This window comes from Paralichthys olivaceus, chromosome 24, assembly GCF_024713975.1.
Source record: "Paralichthys olivaceus isolate ysfri-2021 chromosome 24, ASM2471397v2, whole genome shotgun sequence".
Taxonomy (NCBI): Eukaryota; Metazoa; Chordata; class Actinopteri; order Pleuronectiformes; family Paralichthyidae; genus Paralichthys; species Paralichthys olivaceus.
The window spans coordinates 6,430,243-6,445,947 of record NC_091116.1 but is presented as its reverse complement, the minus strand read 5'-3'; the positions used below and the strand labels follow the sequence as shown (position 1 = coordinate 6,445,947).

General features: G+C 41.5%; 2 protein-coding genes across 4 annotated transcripts; both read left to right on the top strand.

Annotated features, from left to right (window-relative positions):
* Positions 1–489: 489 nt before the first annotated feature.
* LOC109640205 (MAGUK p55 subfamily member 4-like) lies at positions 490–10,431 on the top strand. Of its 3 annotated transcripts, XM_069521162.1 has the most exons (22): positions 490–879; positions 1,424–1,546; positions 1,633–1,754; positions 2,024–2,101; positions 2,199–2,282; positions 2,683–2,814; positions 5,482–5,563; positions 5,658–5,743; positions 5,827–5,901; positions 5,992–6,188; positions 6,664–6,722; positions 6,859–6,876; positions 6,979–7,020; positions 7,123–7,143; positions 7,275–7,289; positions 7,553–7,591; positions 7,716–7,889; positions 8,026–8,106; positions 8,256–8,349; positions 8,431–8,539; positions 8,749–8,883; positions 9,292–10,431. In XM_069521162.1, exons 2-22 carry the CDS (start codon positions 1,489–1,491, stop codon positions 9,481–9,483), a joined length of 1,893 nt encoding a protein of 630 aa, XP_069377263.1. In that variant the 5' UTR covers positions 490–879; positions 1,424–1,488; the 3' UTR covers positions 9,484–10,431. The 3 variants fall into 3 exon arrangements, 1 of the variants encoding a protein (XP_069377263.1); XR_011240372.1 differs by lacking the exons at positions 5,827–5,901; positions 5,992–6,188; positions 6,664–6,722; ... (9 more) ...; positions 8,749–8,883; positions 9,292–10,431 and adding exons at positions 3,616–4,027; positions 4,303–5,237 and having other exon boundaries at positions 5,658–5,713; XR_011240373.1 differs by lacking the exons at positions 5,827–5,901; positions 5,992–6,188; positions 6,664–6,722; ... (9 more) ...; positions 8,749–8,883; positions 9,292–10,431 and adding exons at positions 3,616–4,027; positions 4,303–5,258 and having other exon boundaries at positions 5,658–5,713.
* Positions 10,432–10,524: 93 nt separating this feature from the next.
* Positions 10,525–15,330, top strand: tmem237b (transmembrane protein 237b). The gene is made up of 14 exons (XM_020104076.2): positions 10,525–10,719; positions 10,956–10,991; positions 12,071–12,102; positions 12,222–12,235; positions 12,351–12,422; positions 12,530–12,658; positions 12,843–12,942; positions 13,479–13,636; positions 13,725–13,857; positions 13,949–14,140; positions 14,348–14,421; positions 14,529–14,616; positions 14,706–14,827; positions 14,910–15,330. Exons 2-14 carry the CDS (start codon positions 10,959–10,961, stop codon positions 14,972–14,974), a joined length of 1,212 nt encoding a protein of 403 aa, XP_019959635.1. The 5' UTR covers positions 10,525–10,719; positions 10,956–10,958; the 3' UTR covers positions 14,975–15,330.
* The last annotated feature ends 375 nt before the right edge of the window (positions 15,331–15,705 follow it).

Genomic DNA, 15,705 nt, shown 5'->3' with positions numbered 1-15,705 from the left:
ATAAGAAATTTGAAACCGGTTTTTAAAATGGATTTTGTTGGCGATAACTGGCATTTTAACCTTGTTTTTTACTCTATATGTTACAATGAGCCAGAGGTGGCTGGTGTTTCACGCAGAGGCATCAATAGATCTTAAGACTTGAGTGAGGTGAGAACAAACACAAGCACCTTAAGAGCTTTTTGTCAAGTGCAGAAGGATAATCTCAGTGTTTTGAGCACAGAACAACATCTTTGTTTTTTCAGATTTCCTCGAGAATTGGATTACCGATCAGGAGATTATTACCCAGGCCCTGAGGGAAGAGTTCTTGTCTGAGAATCATTACTCTTCACTCACTCCTCCTGATTTTGCAGATTAGCCAATCTTTAATTATTAATTTAAGAATGTTCCAACCTTTTTAAATTCCTGCCTCCCCTGAGAAGTGAGATCTTAAAGCCCTTTTCTAATTTGTGAAGACGAAAATGTTGATGCATGTGATCTTAAAGTCTTGTCTTTTGAAGTAACACGTACATGTCCTCAGTCCGTTGCCTCCTTCTCCTGCGTGCCGCTAAAAGCTGAAAGAGTTAAGAAGATTTGGCAGCACGGTGACAACCAGCCAGCCGGTGAGAGGGGAACTGGCTTCCGGTGGCCAGAGGGAGGCAGCTCACTTGCTCAGGATTAAGTGGGATCGGGAGAGATTACAGCCCTCCTCTCTTTCTCTCTCTCTCTCAGTCTCTCTCTCTCCCTCGTTCCCTGTAGTTTGATGAAAGCGTAGGGCTCCGTCCAGTCTTCAGGGAATATTTTCCCATCATATCTTCAGATTCCTGCACCAATAACGGTGCTAAAACCCGCAGGAGCTGCAGGACGGAGGTTCGCAGCATCCCTGAGGACGAGGACGTACAGGTAAGATTCATAAACTTGCTTGATTTGAAAAAAGGGGAAGGGCTGGGAGGAAGGCCAGATGGGTCATCCTCTCCCTTAACTACAGAAATTGCCAGATGGGTGTTTACCTCATAAGTAGCTGTTTTAATTCTTACTACCACTTTACTTAGGCTCAACTATTTGTATTGCATGACCAGGGATATAAAGATCGTTAGAAGCTTTCAGTTTGTCCCATTTTCTTTCTTTTTTTTTCCTTTGGTTAATCACATTGTTCTACTTAATGTCAAATTTACCTAATGACTATATGAATACTGTCACAGCACAATTATTAAACAGTTTCTTAATCTATTGCTGCATATACTGTGACGCTTCACCAGCCAGAGATTACACTGTCCACATCTCTGTATTTTCATTCAAGCTGCCATGAAGTGTGCCATTAACCCCTGACCCCATTCACACTAATGACTGTTGGAGTCTTCCCACAAGATACGTATTTCACAAATGTACTCAACCTTGTACCCCCCCCCCCCCCTCCCGTGTTGTGTTACCTTTTATTTTTTTCCAGGTCATTGCCAGTCCTGGTAAGCTGTCGGCCAGTAGTCGGGGTCAGAGGTCGGGAGTCCATCGACCATGAGGCAGGCGGTGGAGGCTCAGGTGTTAAACCCCCACTGTGAACTTGGAGAACACGGTCAGTAGGGCACGTTTAGTTTCTTCATAGATTTAAATTTTCACACTCTAAATAATAATCCTGGTGTGTGTGTTCATGTGTCGCAGGCCTGCGTCAGATCCTGACGGATGTGATCGAGGAGGTGAGGCAGGCGGTAGATCCGGACATCGATGGAGCGGAGGTTCTCCACAGTTTGTTGAACGCCCCCTGGCTGCAGTCGCTGCTCAAGGTGACTCCAAAACTGCCCCGTAAAAAAATTGTTTGATTAATTTTCTGTTAATAACAGGCCCCACAAAGATATTTTTACCAGAGAGAAATAATAAGTTGCAAATGGACAAATTATTATTGTTTTAAAGAAGAAATGTGAGCCTAGCCTTTAACCTATCACCCACTAATGATGAAAAACAACCTTAAAGTGTGTGAGGGAAGATTTTTCCTTTTTCCCACTTGCTGTAAATAACTGCTTTTATTATTAAATTCTAAATTATTTGTTTTCAGGTCTACGAGTGTCTTCAGAGGCACCTGAGAGATTCCCCAGCTCCGGTTCTGGACTACGCTTCGGGACTCTCACTTCAGGTTTTACTTGGATTGGTTTTTTTTAACGACATCTTGCTCACAGTCATTTTGTAGCCATGTTTTTATTAAATATGTGTCGTAATCCCTGTGTGTGTAGTTGCTGATCGACATCAGGGCGTTACCGGGCGGCTCGGAAGAGGCCAAAGAGCTCTACCGTCTCCTGCGGCAGCCTCACCTGCAGGTAAGAAACCGTGTCTGGGGTTCTGTGCTTATTTCTTCATTTACTTACTGACAAGTTAAGGAAACCAGTTTATAGTTTTTAAAGCATTAAAACTTTAAATAGGTAACATATATGCAACCATTCTATAAAGCTTCAGTAAAAAAGGTGCAAAAACAAGAAATATACTTGATAATAGTATTCTTATTATTTACATTTTTCTGCATAAATATTGAAATAGTATTCCTGCAAACATCCTCTAAAATATTTTAAGTGAATATCATTAAAGAATGCAGATTTTTATGGGCAACAGCTTTATGACTTCTAACGTTGACCTGATATTTATCTCAATTTCAGTAATGTACATCTTATTTGGACAACCATTGTAATAGTTTGTATTGTGTCTGATCTGCGTGGTGTGTAGGCTCTTCTGTCTGCTCATGATTCGGTGGCCCAGCGGGACTACGAGCCAATGCTGCCGCCGATGCCTGAGGACCTGCCGGACGACGAGGAGGCCACCAGGATCGTCTGCCTGGTCAAAAACAAACAACCCTTGGTGAGCTACATGGCTTATCCCCACTCGTTACTCAGTCTAAATTTAAGCATTGTTGAATCATTAAACTGCAAATTCAGTTTGGTTAGCGCTATTTTTTGGAACAGCTTCTTAAGGCCCTATTTAGGCTCTAAAATAAGGCCACGCTGTGATGAGATCATTTTATTTATTTAATCCCTACTCACTAAAACAGGTTTGTTGGGATAAGGGAAACCCATCAGATAAACCTCACCTTCTGGAGCCACATTAATGAAGTCATACTGTAGCTGTGAGAGAACATAGTTCCAATAAAAATGAGTGGATAAATTAAGTGGATTTTACTCATATCCCTGAATCAGGATTTAAACAATCTGGAGTTATTCACTCCCCTGGTCACTGGCATGTTCCCAAAAGTATCTGGACAGTAAATTGGACCATTGATTTTCTTTTACTGTACTGTGTAAGCAGATGCACATGGATATTTTAATATGTAGGTTGTTTTTTTGCCAAATATAAATCAGACAGCTGATGTATCCAACAGAGACCAGATGTTAGAATTTTATAAGCTCTCATTTGTGGAATTGTCTGTTGATGCTACAGATGATTTCCAAACGTTCGAAACCCCTGAAAGAGAAGGATTTCTAAGAAAAACATTTTCTATCCATCTCTGCAAAATACTTCCTACTTGTGTCTCCAGCTAGTTACTGCTATGTCTTTGTGGCAGCCTCAATCTCACTTTTCCTAGCAGATATTCCATCTTTACACTTTCCTCTCAAACCCTTCAGTCCCTGTGTTGAATATTTGAGTGACTCTCTTGTCTCACAGTTTTGCAACTACCAGAGAGTCGGGCGGCCGCTGCCCACTGCCTCCCCTCCCTGTGCAAAAAGCCCCAGAGTGGGAATCAGCAATCACTGGGAAACCGTGAGACACCTGACCCGGCAAAGGCTCCACAGAGGCGGCGCATTCGGGTTCCAGAGCCCGGCCGTCGAGAGCCAGGCCCTCGATGACAGGGATTCATCGTGGGGTAGCGTTCGAAGAGGCAGCTACCCTCCAACTGAAGCGCTGTGTCACCCAGTAGGGGCTCGGACGTACACCCCACCTCAATATAAGCCAACGAGTAACTGTCGGATGTGCTGTTGCAAACCGGTGAGCCAGTGTAGAGTTTGTTACGCCAAACTGCTCTGGGAGCCAAGTCTGAACCGCTCGGCGCCTTCGGTCTACAGCTCTGTTCTGATTGGTAAGAAAAAATCTGGGCCAACGATTGAACCATGAAAATATATCATCAGAAATGTTCTATTTTAGCCAGAAGAGAGATATTCTTATATTGGATCAAATCTGTAGTTTGAGGTCCGTCTATAGCAGCTATAATAATTTCTGCAGACACGATCGAAGCTTGCATTTTGAGGAAAAAAGACCCTGTGCGTTTTTCATCATTCATCATTGCACCTTCATCTTCCATCACCTCTACTTCTGGTTTGTCATGGATTAATAATTTCTGTTTTCTCATTGGAGACAACATCATAGAAGAGCTCAACAGCGGAGATGAGGATGAGACGTCTGCCAATGCCCCATCCCCGCTTCCCGCATCCCGGCGTTGGACCGCTTCTCCCCCGTGCCTCACTGTACCTTACTGTGCCCACATAGACGACTACCTCCCGCCAGGCTTGCCTCCTCGGCTCAGAAACCAAAGCCCTCGCATCCGCACGGCTCCCCCGAGCCCTATGCGCCCTCACCGCGTGATGGAGATGCCCCAGGTGCCTCCTGTTGAGCTCGCCAAGCAGGAGAGTCTGGATGAGCTCAGGACGACCGTGCAGCTGGCCGCCAGCTCCATGGAGAGCAGCACCAAGGACATCAAGCTCCTGGGGGAGAAGATGGCAGCCGCCACCGAACGCATGTCAGAGACGGTGCAGGACAACTCGCACGCCTTAGTCCTCCTCACTCAGGTGGTGGACCGGCTGCAGACCCTCCTCTCTGCCCCGAAGTTTGACATCAACTCCCCAAAGCATGTAGTCGCTGAGCAAGTCTGCACACCCAAGAAAAGCCAAAGTCCAAATCTTCGAGGGCATCGTCCATCTCTGACGCATCAATCCAGATGTTCCTTCCCATCACTCCCTTCCTGCACCTCCTCTTCAAGCTCCCTCAGCAGCTTGCTCGACGCTCCCTCCACCTCCCAGGGCACCAGTTGTCTGTCTGTGTCTTGCGGTGGGTCACCTCGAACCACCGTAAAAGCCCCAAATTTCCCTTTGCCTCAGAAACAGCACATCTTTGCTGATCTCCAAACGTCCAAGCATCCACTGATCAACGGGCAGGAGAAAGGAAGTCCCGCAAACAAGCGGAAGAAGAAGAAGAAGAAGAAGAAGAAGAAAAAGAAGGCGACGTGAGACACGCAGACCAAAGTGTCCAGAAAATGGACTTCATGGGTCCTTTCAAGCCATCTCTGCACAGTGGTAGTTGAAATTTCTTGTCTCGTAAGGACCATTTCATTCTTTCATATTTTCATCATCTCCTTCTTCCTCATCACCAACGATATCTGACATCTGGAGCCTTCATTTCAACTACTTCACCTCAGCGTTTGGTTTTCATCCTGTCTTCACGTCCCACAGACTCCATCAGTGTCTATTTGTCCTCATTTGTGTGATTCAGTTTCACATTCAACAGGTTGATTTTATTCTGCATCTTTTTTTGTTCTAGGGAGCGACTATAAAGAGGAACGAGATCACGGGGGAGATTTTTGTTGCCCGGGTGATTCACGGAGGACTGGCTGATCGCAGTGGTGAGCTGAATGTTAATTAAGAAGCTAAAATAACTTTATTTTAGCAGTGACACATATTTAAATTCATTTTGTATTTATGTGTGTGCGTCTGCAGGTCTGCTCCATGCAGGGGACCGGATCATAGAGGTGAATGGTTTTCCTGTGGACGGGATGGAGCCTGAGCAGGTCATCCAAGTCGTGGTAGGTCAAGTGCATCACAGCGACTTAACGTTCGCCCGTGAATAACAAATAAAACTAAAAATTAATCCTTGTGGTGTCTTCAGCAAGTGAGGTCGCAGGGCACCATCATGTTTAAGGTGGTTCCCATCACAGAAAGGCCGGTCCACAACCAGACAATGGTAAATCACCATCCTCTATACTACCTCATTGTCACAAGTTAAAAAGGTTTATTGTTATATTATCATCTCTATAAACTTGTCTGGTGTTAGCTCTATGTGCGGGCCATGGCCGACTACAGCCCTCAACAGGACCCGTCCATCCCCTGCGCTGACGCCGGTATGAGCTTCCGAAAGGGCGACGTGCTCGAAATCGTGGACCAGACCGATTCCCTCTGGTGGCAGGCCAAGAAACTTCCCAGCAACACAGCCTGCGCCGGCCTCATCCCTTCCACCAACCTGCTCAAACGGTCAGAGGAGTTGGATTTGATTTAGTCAGTTATAAAAGATCCTCTCCACTTGGGCAGAATATTTTCACGATGCACAAACCCAAAGTACAGTTGTTTGTATATATTCTGTTTTCTCTGCTGATCTTTAAAGAACAAAAAGAAAGGCTCGTGCTTCAGGAAACTTTAAAATAAGACACTGTAAAAATATACACATATAAAACACAAGCCTGGTATTATTTGTTTAGATTTTATTAACTAGAATTCATATAATATTAAATACTTTTATTGATACCCTAATTTGAAAAATGTAGATGTTTTCCTTTACAAAAGCCTATTTTTCTCAAATGTGAATTTTCTTATTTCCTCTGTTTTCTATCAATAACATGATTTGTTTTTTGAAGTTAAAGTCCTCGCTGATGCATATTCGAAATGTGCATTTTGTCTATTTGTACACCTCAGCTGATGAATTGAAACCTGTATGTGTGGGTTGTAACAGGAAGCAGAGGGAGTTCTGGTGGGCTCAGCCTTATCAGCCACATGCCTGCGTTCAGACCTGTAAGTCCACTCACATCGTCTTTAACTCATCTCAGACTTTGAATTAAAAGCCCACGCAGTTTCAGAAGTGACTCTCCCTGTACGACCTGATGTCACAGTTGAGTTTTCCTTGTGTTTTACTCCACGCTTACTGAAGTGAGCACTGTAGACGAAGGTAAGCAGAGATCACACTTCAGGTTTTGGGCAAAACCGCAAAAAAAACGCCATGTATTTTTACGTTCTCCCTCAGATATAACGTTTTACTTTCCACCCACAGAGGAAGACATGATGGCCATTGATGAGAAATGTGTTGAAGCAGGTAAAGCCTCAGCTGCCACTTAGTTTTTCATCCAACAACCTTCTTGTGTGTCTTTGCTGCTTTGTGATAAATATCCTGTGTGTGTTTTTTCCTTTCTGACAGATGAGGAGGCATTTGAATGTGGTAGGTAAGTTTTTTTGATTCTGAACTCTGTATTTAAGATGCAACGCTCTGTAACTTGTCCTTCACCTAAAGCTTTGGTTTTTCTTTCTTTTTCCGAATGTTCCTGCTGTCTGATGGGGGGGAAATGTCAGAGGAGCTCAGAGAAGGTGAGAAAATAAGATTTGGGTAGATTGATATTATAATTATATATATAATATATATAATATAAGTGCTGATAGATATAAAAATGCATTACTCAAAAATGCACTTATTGTGAATATGCTCTGCTTTCAAAGATTGTGATGTGGATTTTTTTTTTCCAATCAACCTTGCAGCCGTAGTTTCCTTAACATCTTTATTTCTTGCTTTTTATTTTTCACCATCCTTTTGTCATCCATGTCTCATTCTGCTTCTCGTCATATCCAACCAGAGGAGGATGACTTCAGCAACATTGAGGGGATTTACTTAAGTAAGTCTCCAAACATATATATATGCTCATTTATATTGTATATCACAATCTATCCTTTATGTTTTATACGTCCGTTTCTATCCGGATCGGTTTACTAATGACCTTTATCTTCATTTTACCTCAGCGGGCTTCAGACGCAGCATGCGTCTGTGCAGGCGGCACTTTCACAGCACCATCCCGCCATCCTGCCACACTCGCTGTCCCAGCAGCTGCAACAGCGCCCTCAACAGCCCCTATGAGGAGGTGGTACGCTACCAGCGTCAACCACAGGACCCACACCGCCTTATCGCCCTCTTAGGTACACCAAACACATGAGCTTGGGCACTGCTTCTGTTTTATTTTAGGGCATCAATAAATTAAGACCTTGCATAAATGTTCAGGGTGATGAAATGTATGATTAGGATAAAGGTTTAGATGTTTTCTGATGTCCGCAGGTCCGTCTAGTGTGGGTGTGAATGAACTTCGGAGGCGCTTGATTGAAATGAACCCCAACGTCTTCCAGGGAGCTTTAGCTTGTATGTATCAGACACTTATATATATATATATAAAATCACATCATAAACACACATAGTCCACTTTTCTATCTTTTTCGTGTGTGATAGTCTTTTGTAAGTTTTTGAATCAGTTGTGATTAATGCGATTCTTTTTTTTTTTCTTTGACCAGATACCACAAGAGCACCCAAAGGATACGAGGAGTCAGGAAGAGAATATTTCTTCACGAGCAGAGAAGTCTTCGACAACATGGTTTATAACAACAGGTATGCCGGCCTCTGAAAATAAAATGATGTGAGTCTGCACATAACACAACTCATCAAAATGATGATGACGGTGTTTACCAGGTTTCTGGAGTACGGCGAGTACAAAGGGAATCTGTACGGCACCAGCATCGAGTCTGTGAAGGAGGTTTTAAACAGCGGAAAGATCTGCATCATCGACATCGAGCCGAACGTAAACACAATATGAACAGTGGCAGGAATTCAAGTTTTAAGTTTCAGAGTCAAGAAAAACGTTTTACAAACTTGGTTTCCATTTAATGACATTATTATCATCTGTTGTGTCTACATTAAAATAATTCTTTGAGTTTCCATCACTTTTATACCTTTTTATTAAAAATAGCTTCAATTAGAATATATTTAATTTATTGATTCTCTATTCAGGCCATTCAGGCAGTGAGGACCCACGAGCTGAAGGCCTACATCGTCTATGTGAAGCCTCCACCTCTGGAGCGCATCAGGGAGACCAGACAGGATTCGTACATCACCACCAACTACTATGTCAACAGACCGTTCAAAGTAAGCTCACCCATCGGCCCATGTTGTAATTCTGGTCTGTTATGAGTCTGTTTTTCTTACTTCAGTATTGATAAAAAGATTTTTTTTAAACATTTAGATTTAAAAATAAAGACACAATTTATCTCCACACGTTTTTTAATGAATCATCAAGTGGTTTGACTGTAACTGTATTTTTGCTCCCCCCAAAATGTTTTTAATTGGTTCTGGTTATATGAGTTTTATGTATTAATGTCAATAACTACAACTCCCCTTGTGGACATCCATAAAATATTGAATAAATCGTATTAATTCTAATTACTTAAATTCAGTATATTATTATAAACACTTATATGCTGTATATTTAATTTCAAACCTATGTAATTTATATTTTCTAAACATTTTAGTCCAAAATTCTGTCTCTTCCAACAGAGCGAAGATTTCCAGGAGATGGAAGAAGCAGCGCGCAAGATAGAATCGCACTTCTGTCAGTTTTTCGACCACGTGATCGTCAACGATGAGCTGCAGGACTCCTGCGTCCAGCTGCTGACCGCGGTGCGGAAGGCTCAGGACGAGCCGCAGTGGGTCCCTGCCAGCTGGATACGACCCACCACAGAGTCGTGAGGGAGGACGGAGGAGAAGACGAGGGGCAAGAGGGGGAATGTGGCCCCCTCGCATTTATTAGGGCAGCACATTTTGGATACTGAAAGTCTGGAATATTGTCCCAAAAAGCTTAACATTCAAATCAAATGTTTTATGTCTAACACTGCATTTTCAAGGGGAGTGGGGCATGGAAAAGAAATCTGAATATTTTGATCTGGGTGTTTCTGACATGCTTAACTGGCTCTTGAGTCGTTTCAAATCCCCAAAGACAAGATGAAGCTGGACTCATGCTCAAAGAAATCCCTGAAGCTCACGTTTGTCAGAATTTGGTTTGTATTTTCAAAGTAGGAAGACAGCTGTTAGTACAATGACAACACAACCAGGGGCACCTTCTTCTGTGTGTCTACAGGATGTTGGAATTATTATAGTGAGAGAGTGATGATAAAACTGTTGATTTGTACTTTGCTGGTAGCTTTTGAATTTCCTGCCCTGCTCCCCACTGTTATAACACAAATCTACATAAAGACTTGATGTTTGTCCAATTGATGTTTACACAGTTGAAATCAAGAATTTGTTTTTTTTTAGATCTTTTTTTAATTTTGTCTGTAAATTTTAAGATGAATACAATAATCTGAAATGATCTAAGTGAGCTGACGTCCGGTATATACTCTGTGTGTGTAGCCACAGCACAGGATGGAGTTCTCCACATGTCTGTCATCTCTTTGTGTGTTTCTATAGCTTACCGTGTCATTGCATGCCAAAGAGTTATCCAAGGTTTACAAAGAAAAAAATACAGAATGCTCTGTTCAGCAAACTTGCAAAATAGCACTTAGTGACCTTATTTCATTAAACTGGTGTAATGAAAACCATGTTTTCCATAGTAAAATGCAACCAAAGTGCATGCAAAGCAATGACATTTTAATACATACGTGTTTGTGACGTTAATAAAGCAAATATGATAGTAATTTATTCCTGGATTCACTTATTTTGTCTTTTTTTCATCTGTTCTCGCTTGCAGTGGGACTTTTATTGTGAAGACACAGGAAGGGAGTGTTGTGTCCGTCTTTTAAATACCTCCGGTTCGCAACTCTCTTCCTGTAGAATGTAAATAAAGCGAGCAACGAGAGAAGTCGCTGTTTATTCAGTGTAAATCTCATGTGGTTGATGAATTCGCATCAAGTGGAGTTTATTTCACTAGATGAGAATTGAAAAGTGCAGATTTAAGAACATTTGGGTTGAAAGACGGAAAACTCGAAGGTAGCTCACGTGTTTGTTTTCCTAAATAACGGTTTAAGTGGCTTAGGATTAGCCTTATCAGAGTTAGCGATTTTGAGTAGTTTCCACACAGTTAAATACCTTCCTGTGCCGTGAGCGTGATATTTTCGACATATACTAACTCTAGTAAACATTTTTTATCTCATTTTGAATGTTTTTAGATGTTCGCATGGTAACTCACATGTAAATCTCGCTGAAATTCTGTATTTCCTCTCCAGAAAATGCGGCCCAGGGAGCTTCCGCCTCTTCCACAGGTCAGTCAGTGAAATCCAAGTGTTCTTACCCCAAACTTATTCCATTACGGGTATTTATAAGATCACTGTGCTGTGTCATAGTCATTAATGTCATTTTGTACAACAGACAAAAGTCTTAACGCGTAAAACAAAACTTATTTTGTTTAGATTTTGATCACTGTTGATTGGAATCATAACACTGTAACAGCATATAATCACAAAAGATTCCCAATGATAAAAAGCCTATTGGATGTAAATAACTGGGTAAAAAATATAACTTCCATTCCTCGATTGTCACCAAACAAACCTAGAAGAAATAGACTAAGCTTTGTCGTCACAGATTAAACCAGATTCCACAGATGCACTTCCTTGAAGTTTCACAAAAATAAGCACACAGCCACTTCTTCAAGAGTTTAAAGAAAAAAAGAAAAAGGGTTTGACCTCTGCCCTGAGTAATCCTCCGTCGTGGCAGATGTATGAACACAGATTTAGCCGAGGATTTAACAGCCAGGATGTTACGTGCAGCTTCACTCGGCTCTTACTTGATTCTTGGGTGAAATGGCCAGAAAGACAATGGTAAGATCTTTATTTCTGATGCCTTATCCTTTACGCTATGACCGAGCATTTAAAAAAACTAACTTTATTCAATTCTAAACCACTTTAGGTGTTGTGTAAGTGTCCGAGACTTAAATAGCCTTAGAGCGACTGGTTTTCTAAGAGCAGGTGTATCATTTTTAATGGTTTGTCAAAGTGAAAATCTTTCTTTGCGCCTGAGCTCACTGTTTTTAATGAGAGATCGTTTGTTAATGTTTTTTGATGGGTCTGAGTGTCTCACTAATCCAATTTCCCCACCTGAAGTGTCTGATTTGTTGTTTCTCAGCACTGTCGTTCGTGGTAGACAAGTATATTTTGTACTGGATTCGGTTTATTCCTGTGTTTATATTGTATTTGGCCGTGAAACAGATATTAAACCTCTATGTGAAGAAGACCATGAAAAAGTCTTGAAATTAATCTGAAAGTCTGTTTGTTTGACAAGAACCTTTAACAACAACAACATAAAGAAGAGAATTGACTTGTGCTTCTCTCTTTTGTCTCTTAAGCGAGGACAGCGGACGCTCCCCACGATGACGAGGTACATGAATGTGTTCATTTCTAACTGTGACCATATAATAATTCATTTTTTCTTCACTTACAGTTTTTAAACTAAACCATATTTTTGTCTGCTCTTTCTCTGTCGTTTGAAACGTGAAGTGAAGACACAGCTGGTGAGTCAGAATCTATAGAATATATGTTGATATAATAATCATAATAACAATAATATTCAATAACTTCTATGGGCATCTTGTTGAGACTATGTATATTCTGTTTTTTCTCCCGCAGGAGAAGTGGCAGCACCCAGACAAAAGAAGAAGAGGGTGAGAAAGGAGACGAATGGAGTTGACGATGTAGATGGTACGAAATACATGGGAGAAAATTGGTGGACCTATCAGCACAACTACATTTGCCCCTTAACCTTTCAGAATAAAATCTCAATACTCATGTACCGCCTCATTTTTCAGATCAAGGGATGGAGATGGGAGGCCTGGGCAGTAGGAGGACATCTGAGGTTGGAGAGCAACTTTCCCTTGAACCCACAAATGGAGCGCCTCCCCCGAGAAGGAGGAAGAAAAAGAAAACTGCCACTATTGGTAAAATAGCAAGGACAGACAATACACGTAGGCTTTTCTTAACATGACAAGAAAACAATTTAATTGTATAAACAACAGAAACTGTGGCAGATCTGTGCATTTTTATGGAGTAACTATAGTGTGACCAGCTCAGTTTGGTGCATCGTGGCATTTATAGATGAGTATATTCACGCTTGTGCCGCAGTTTCAGATGTTGAAGATGACCAAGCCGATCTGGTGAACGGAGATGCAGCTGATCAGACCACCGATGGAGAAGAAGTGGTCAAAAAAACCAAAAGGAAAAAGTACGTTTTCATAACACTACATGTTATATCCGCAAGCACCGAAGATAACAGCTAGTTTCAATATCAGTAAATCTTTTCTCAGTTGATCATTTACTTAATTTGTCAAAAAAGTTGGAATATAATAAAAACAGCTGCTTTAATTTGCCACAGCCACACAAAGTGACGTCTTCGGGTCAATATCAGTCAAAAAATATTTTTACAATCATGTCTGAATCAAGTCTCTGCCAAAAAGCGACCACATTCACAAAATGATTCATAGATTATCAACGTATTATCTACTGATCGTTGCAGGTCTCATTGAAAAGTCAGAACAAATGTTTCTCTCAAAAATGCAGCAAGAATGTTTGTTCCTGGACCATTTGTAATTTTATGCATGACGTGTTGAGTTGTGTTGTATTTGTGTCTTTTTTCCTTTAGTGTCTTTTACTTTCCCTCTAATAATTGTTAAAAATACGGAACCAACTAACAAAAGAAAATATTTAATGAGAGAACAACATATTTATACATTTTGATAACCTTTATTCTTGTCATTTTAGGAAGTCAAAAGTCGTTGAATCGCAGCTTCCCGATGAGTTGGATGTAGAAGAGGATGATATTATCACTGACACTCCTCCCCCTATCTCCCAGCATTCTCTGTTCTCGGCCCCACAGGGTCAGAGCCAGCCAGTCGGGAAGGTGTTTGTCGAGAGGAACAGTGAGTAGCAAAGGAGGAAGAAGAAGAAGGTGTGATCAAGGCTGTTAAATGTGGAAATACTAACTTAAACGTGTGCATTCATGTGCAGAGCGTTTCCAGGCGTCGGAACGCTCCGACTGGAGGAAGACCAGCGACCAGATGGATAACATGACGGACTTCCAGCACATGCAGCCGCTCTGGACGACCAGAGACGTTTCTATTAGAGTGCACAAAGGCTACAGGTGAAGGAAACATGTCTCTGTAAGAAAATCAACACATGAGCGTGGTCCTTCCTCCTCCTTCTAAATATCATCTCTTCTGTATCTGCTTTAGGAGGTTCGGTTTGTACTGTCATGGCTTCCTGGCAGGCTGCGCCGTGTGGAACATTGTGGTGGTGTACACGTTGGCCGGTCAGCAACTCACCGCTCTGTCCAACCTGCTGGAGCAGTACCACAGCCTGGCTTACCCCTGCCAGTCTCTGCTCTACATGCTGCTGGCCATCAACACTGTGGCCGCCTTTGACAGGTGAGGATCAACCTTCCCATCACCATGGATACTTTGCTCATATGCTCACATTTTTATTTCAATTAAAAAAAATCTGATTGCAGTGTTAATATTTATCAAAGATGCCTGAATGTTTATTTAAAATCTTTAGAAATGTGCAGGTTTTTATCTCAGAGTATTGAGCTGACGGAGCTTTTGTAAGTTTCTTAAACCTGCTCTGCTTCACAGAGTGAATCTGGCCAAAGGCTCCATGGCTCTGCGAGAGTTCATCACACTGGACCCCGTCGCTCTCGCCTCATTCTGTGAGTCCACACTGTATTTATAATCAAGGGATCCTCCCTTTAAACTTCAATGGTTGAGTGTTGACAGTTTTTTTCCCCCTGCTTTCTTTTCTCTCTCTCCTGTGTAGTGGATTTCTCAGCGTTGGTCCTGTGTTTGAGCCAGCAGATGACCAGTGATCGAATCAACCTGTACCCATCCTTCAACACAACGCTATGGTGAGCTCACTGGAACTGCTATGTTAGGTTATTTCTCACGTCATGAAGCCTGGATATAAAACCCTGACGCTCTCCTTTTTCTTCTCCAGGCCACCAGGGTCCGAGCACCAGATCCTCCACCCATGGGTGACAATCAACCTGGTGGTGGCGCTGTTTGTCGGCCTGGCCTGGATTTGTATAGCTTCCCAACCTGAGACAGACTACACTGAGGGTGAGAGAGAATAATCTGTGTTTGTGTTTGGGGTTTGCTTTGAAGGAAGATCCCAGTTTAATTTGAATGTGTTGTCCTTCAGGTTATCTCATGGCCATGGAGCTTGAGCCGCCCAAACCAGAGGACAAATCAGAAATGATCGCCTGAGGAACATGTGTGTCTGCTGCAACACTAAAGCCTTGCTGTCATTTTGCACATATTTTTGTGTTTTAGCATTAAACTCTAACTGTGTTTTATTGTGTTTTTTAAATGTCAATATATATTGTTTTTTAAGGACAGGGTTTTAACCAAAGAATCCAACAATGTGTTTTTATTTTCTTTTGGGGGAATTCGATGTGACGAAAACTATTCAAATGTCTGTTTGTTTCAGCGCTGGCATTATAAATTGAGATGTAACAACATAAATAATTGTCAGTGTATGTGTATGTGTGAAAGCTTTTTCTTTTGTAATTTGAGAATGTTAACAATAGGAAAATGGAAAGTATATAAAAGATTAAATCAAACTTGATTTATATTTCCTTTCAAACTAATTAAATGCAAATCTTTATGGTTGATCTACATAACACAAGATTAATGCATTCCAAAGCAATCAATAATAGGAAAGAACAACAATGAAAGGTGAGATAAGTTAATAATAATAATTTTATTTGTAGAGTACTTATCTAAACAAGGTTACAACGTGCTTCACAATATCCATGGGAAAGAAATAATGAACTAAAATAAAAGGTTTTCAATTCAGTTCAATGTTAACATCATCATAACATAATAAGGTCAAGACCTTAACATTTATAGAGAAACCCAACAGCTCCCTCAATGAGCGAGCAAGAGAAAAAGCTACCTCGTTCACTGGAAGTTAAGATAATCACATGATGAAAGAT

Bases quoted from the DNA above. Each gene is read 5' to 3' on its own strand.
- LOC109640205 (XM_069521162.1), top strand. From the start codon at position 1,489: ATGAGGCAGGCGGTGGAGGCTCAGGTGTTAAACCCCCACTGTGAACTT. The intron at 1,547-1,632 runs GTCAGTAGGGCA...CATGTGTCGCAG, and splicing joins CTGTGAACTTGGAGAACACG to GCCTGCGTCAGATCCTGACG. The intron at 8,107-8,255 runs GTATGTATCAGA...TTCTTTGACCAG, and splicing joins CTTCCAGGGAGCTTTAGCTT to ATACCACAAGAGCACCCAAA.
- tmem237b (XM_020104076.2), top strand. From the start codon at position 10,959: ATGCGGCCCAGGGAGCTTCCGCCTCTTCCACAG. The intron at 13,637-13,724 runs GTGAGTAGCAAA...ATTCATGTGCAG, and splicing joins GGTGTTTGTCGAGAGGAACA to AGCGTTTCCAGGCGTCGGAA. The intron at 13,858-13,948 runs GTGAAGGAAACA...TATCTGCTTTAG, and splicing joins AGAGTGCACAAAGGCTACAG to GAGGTTCGGTTTGTACTGTC.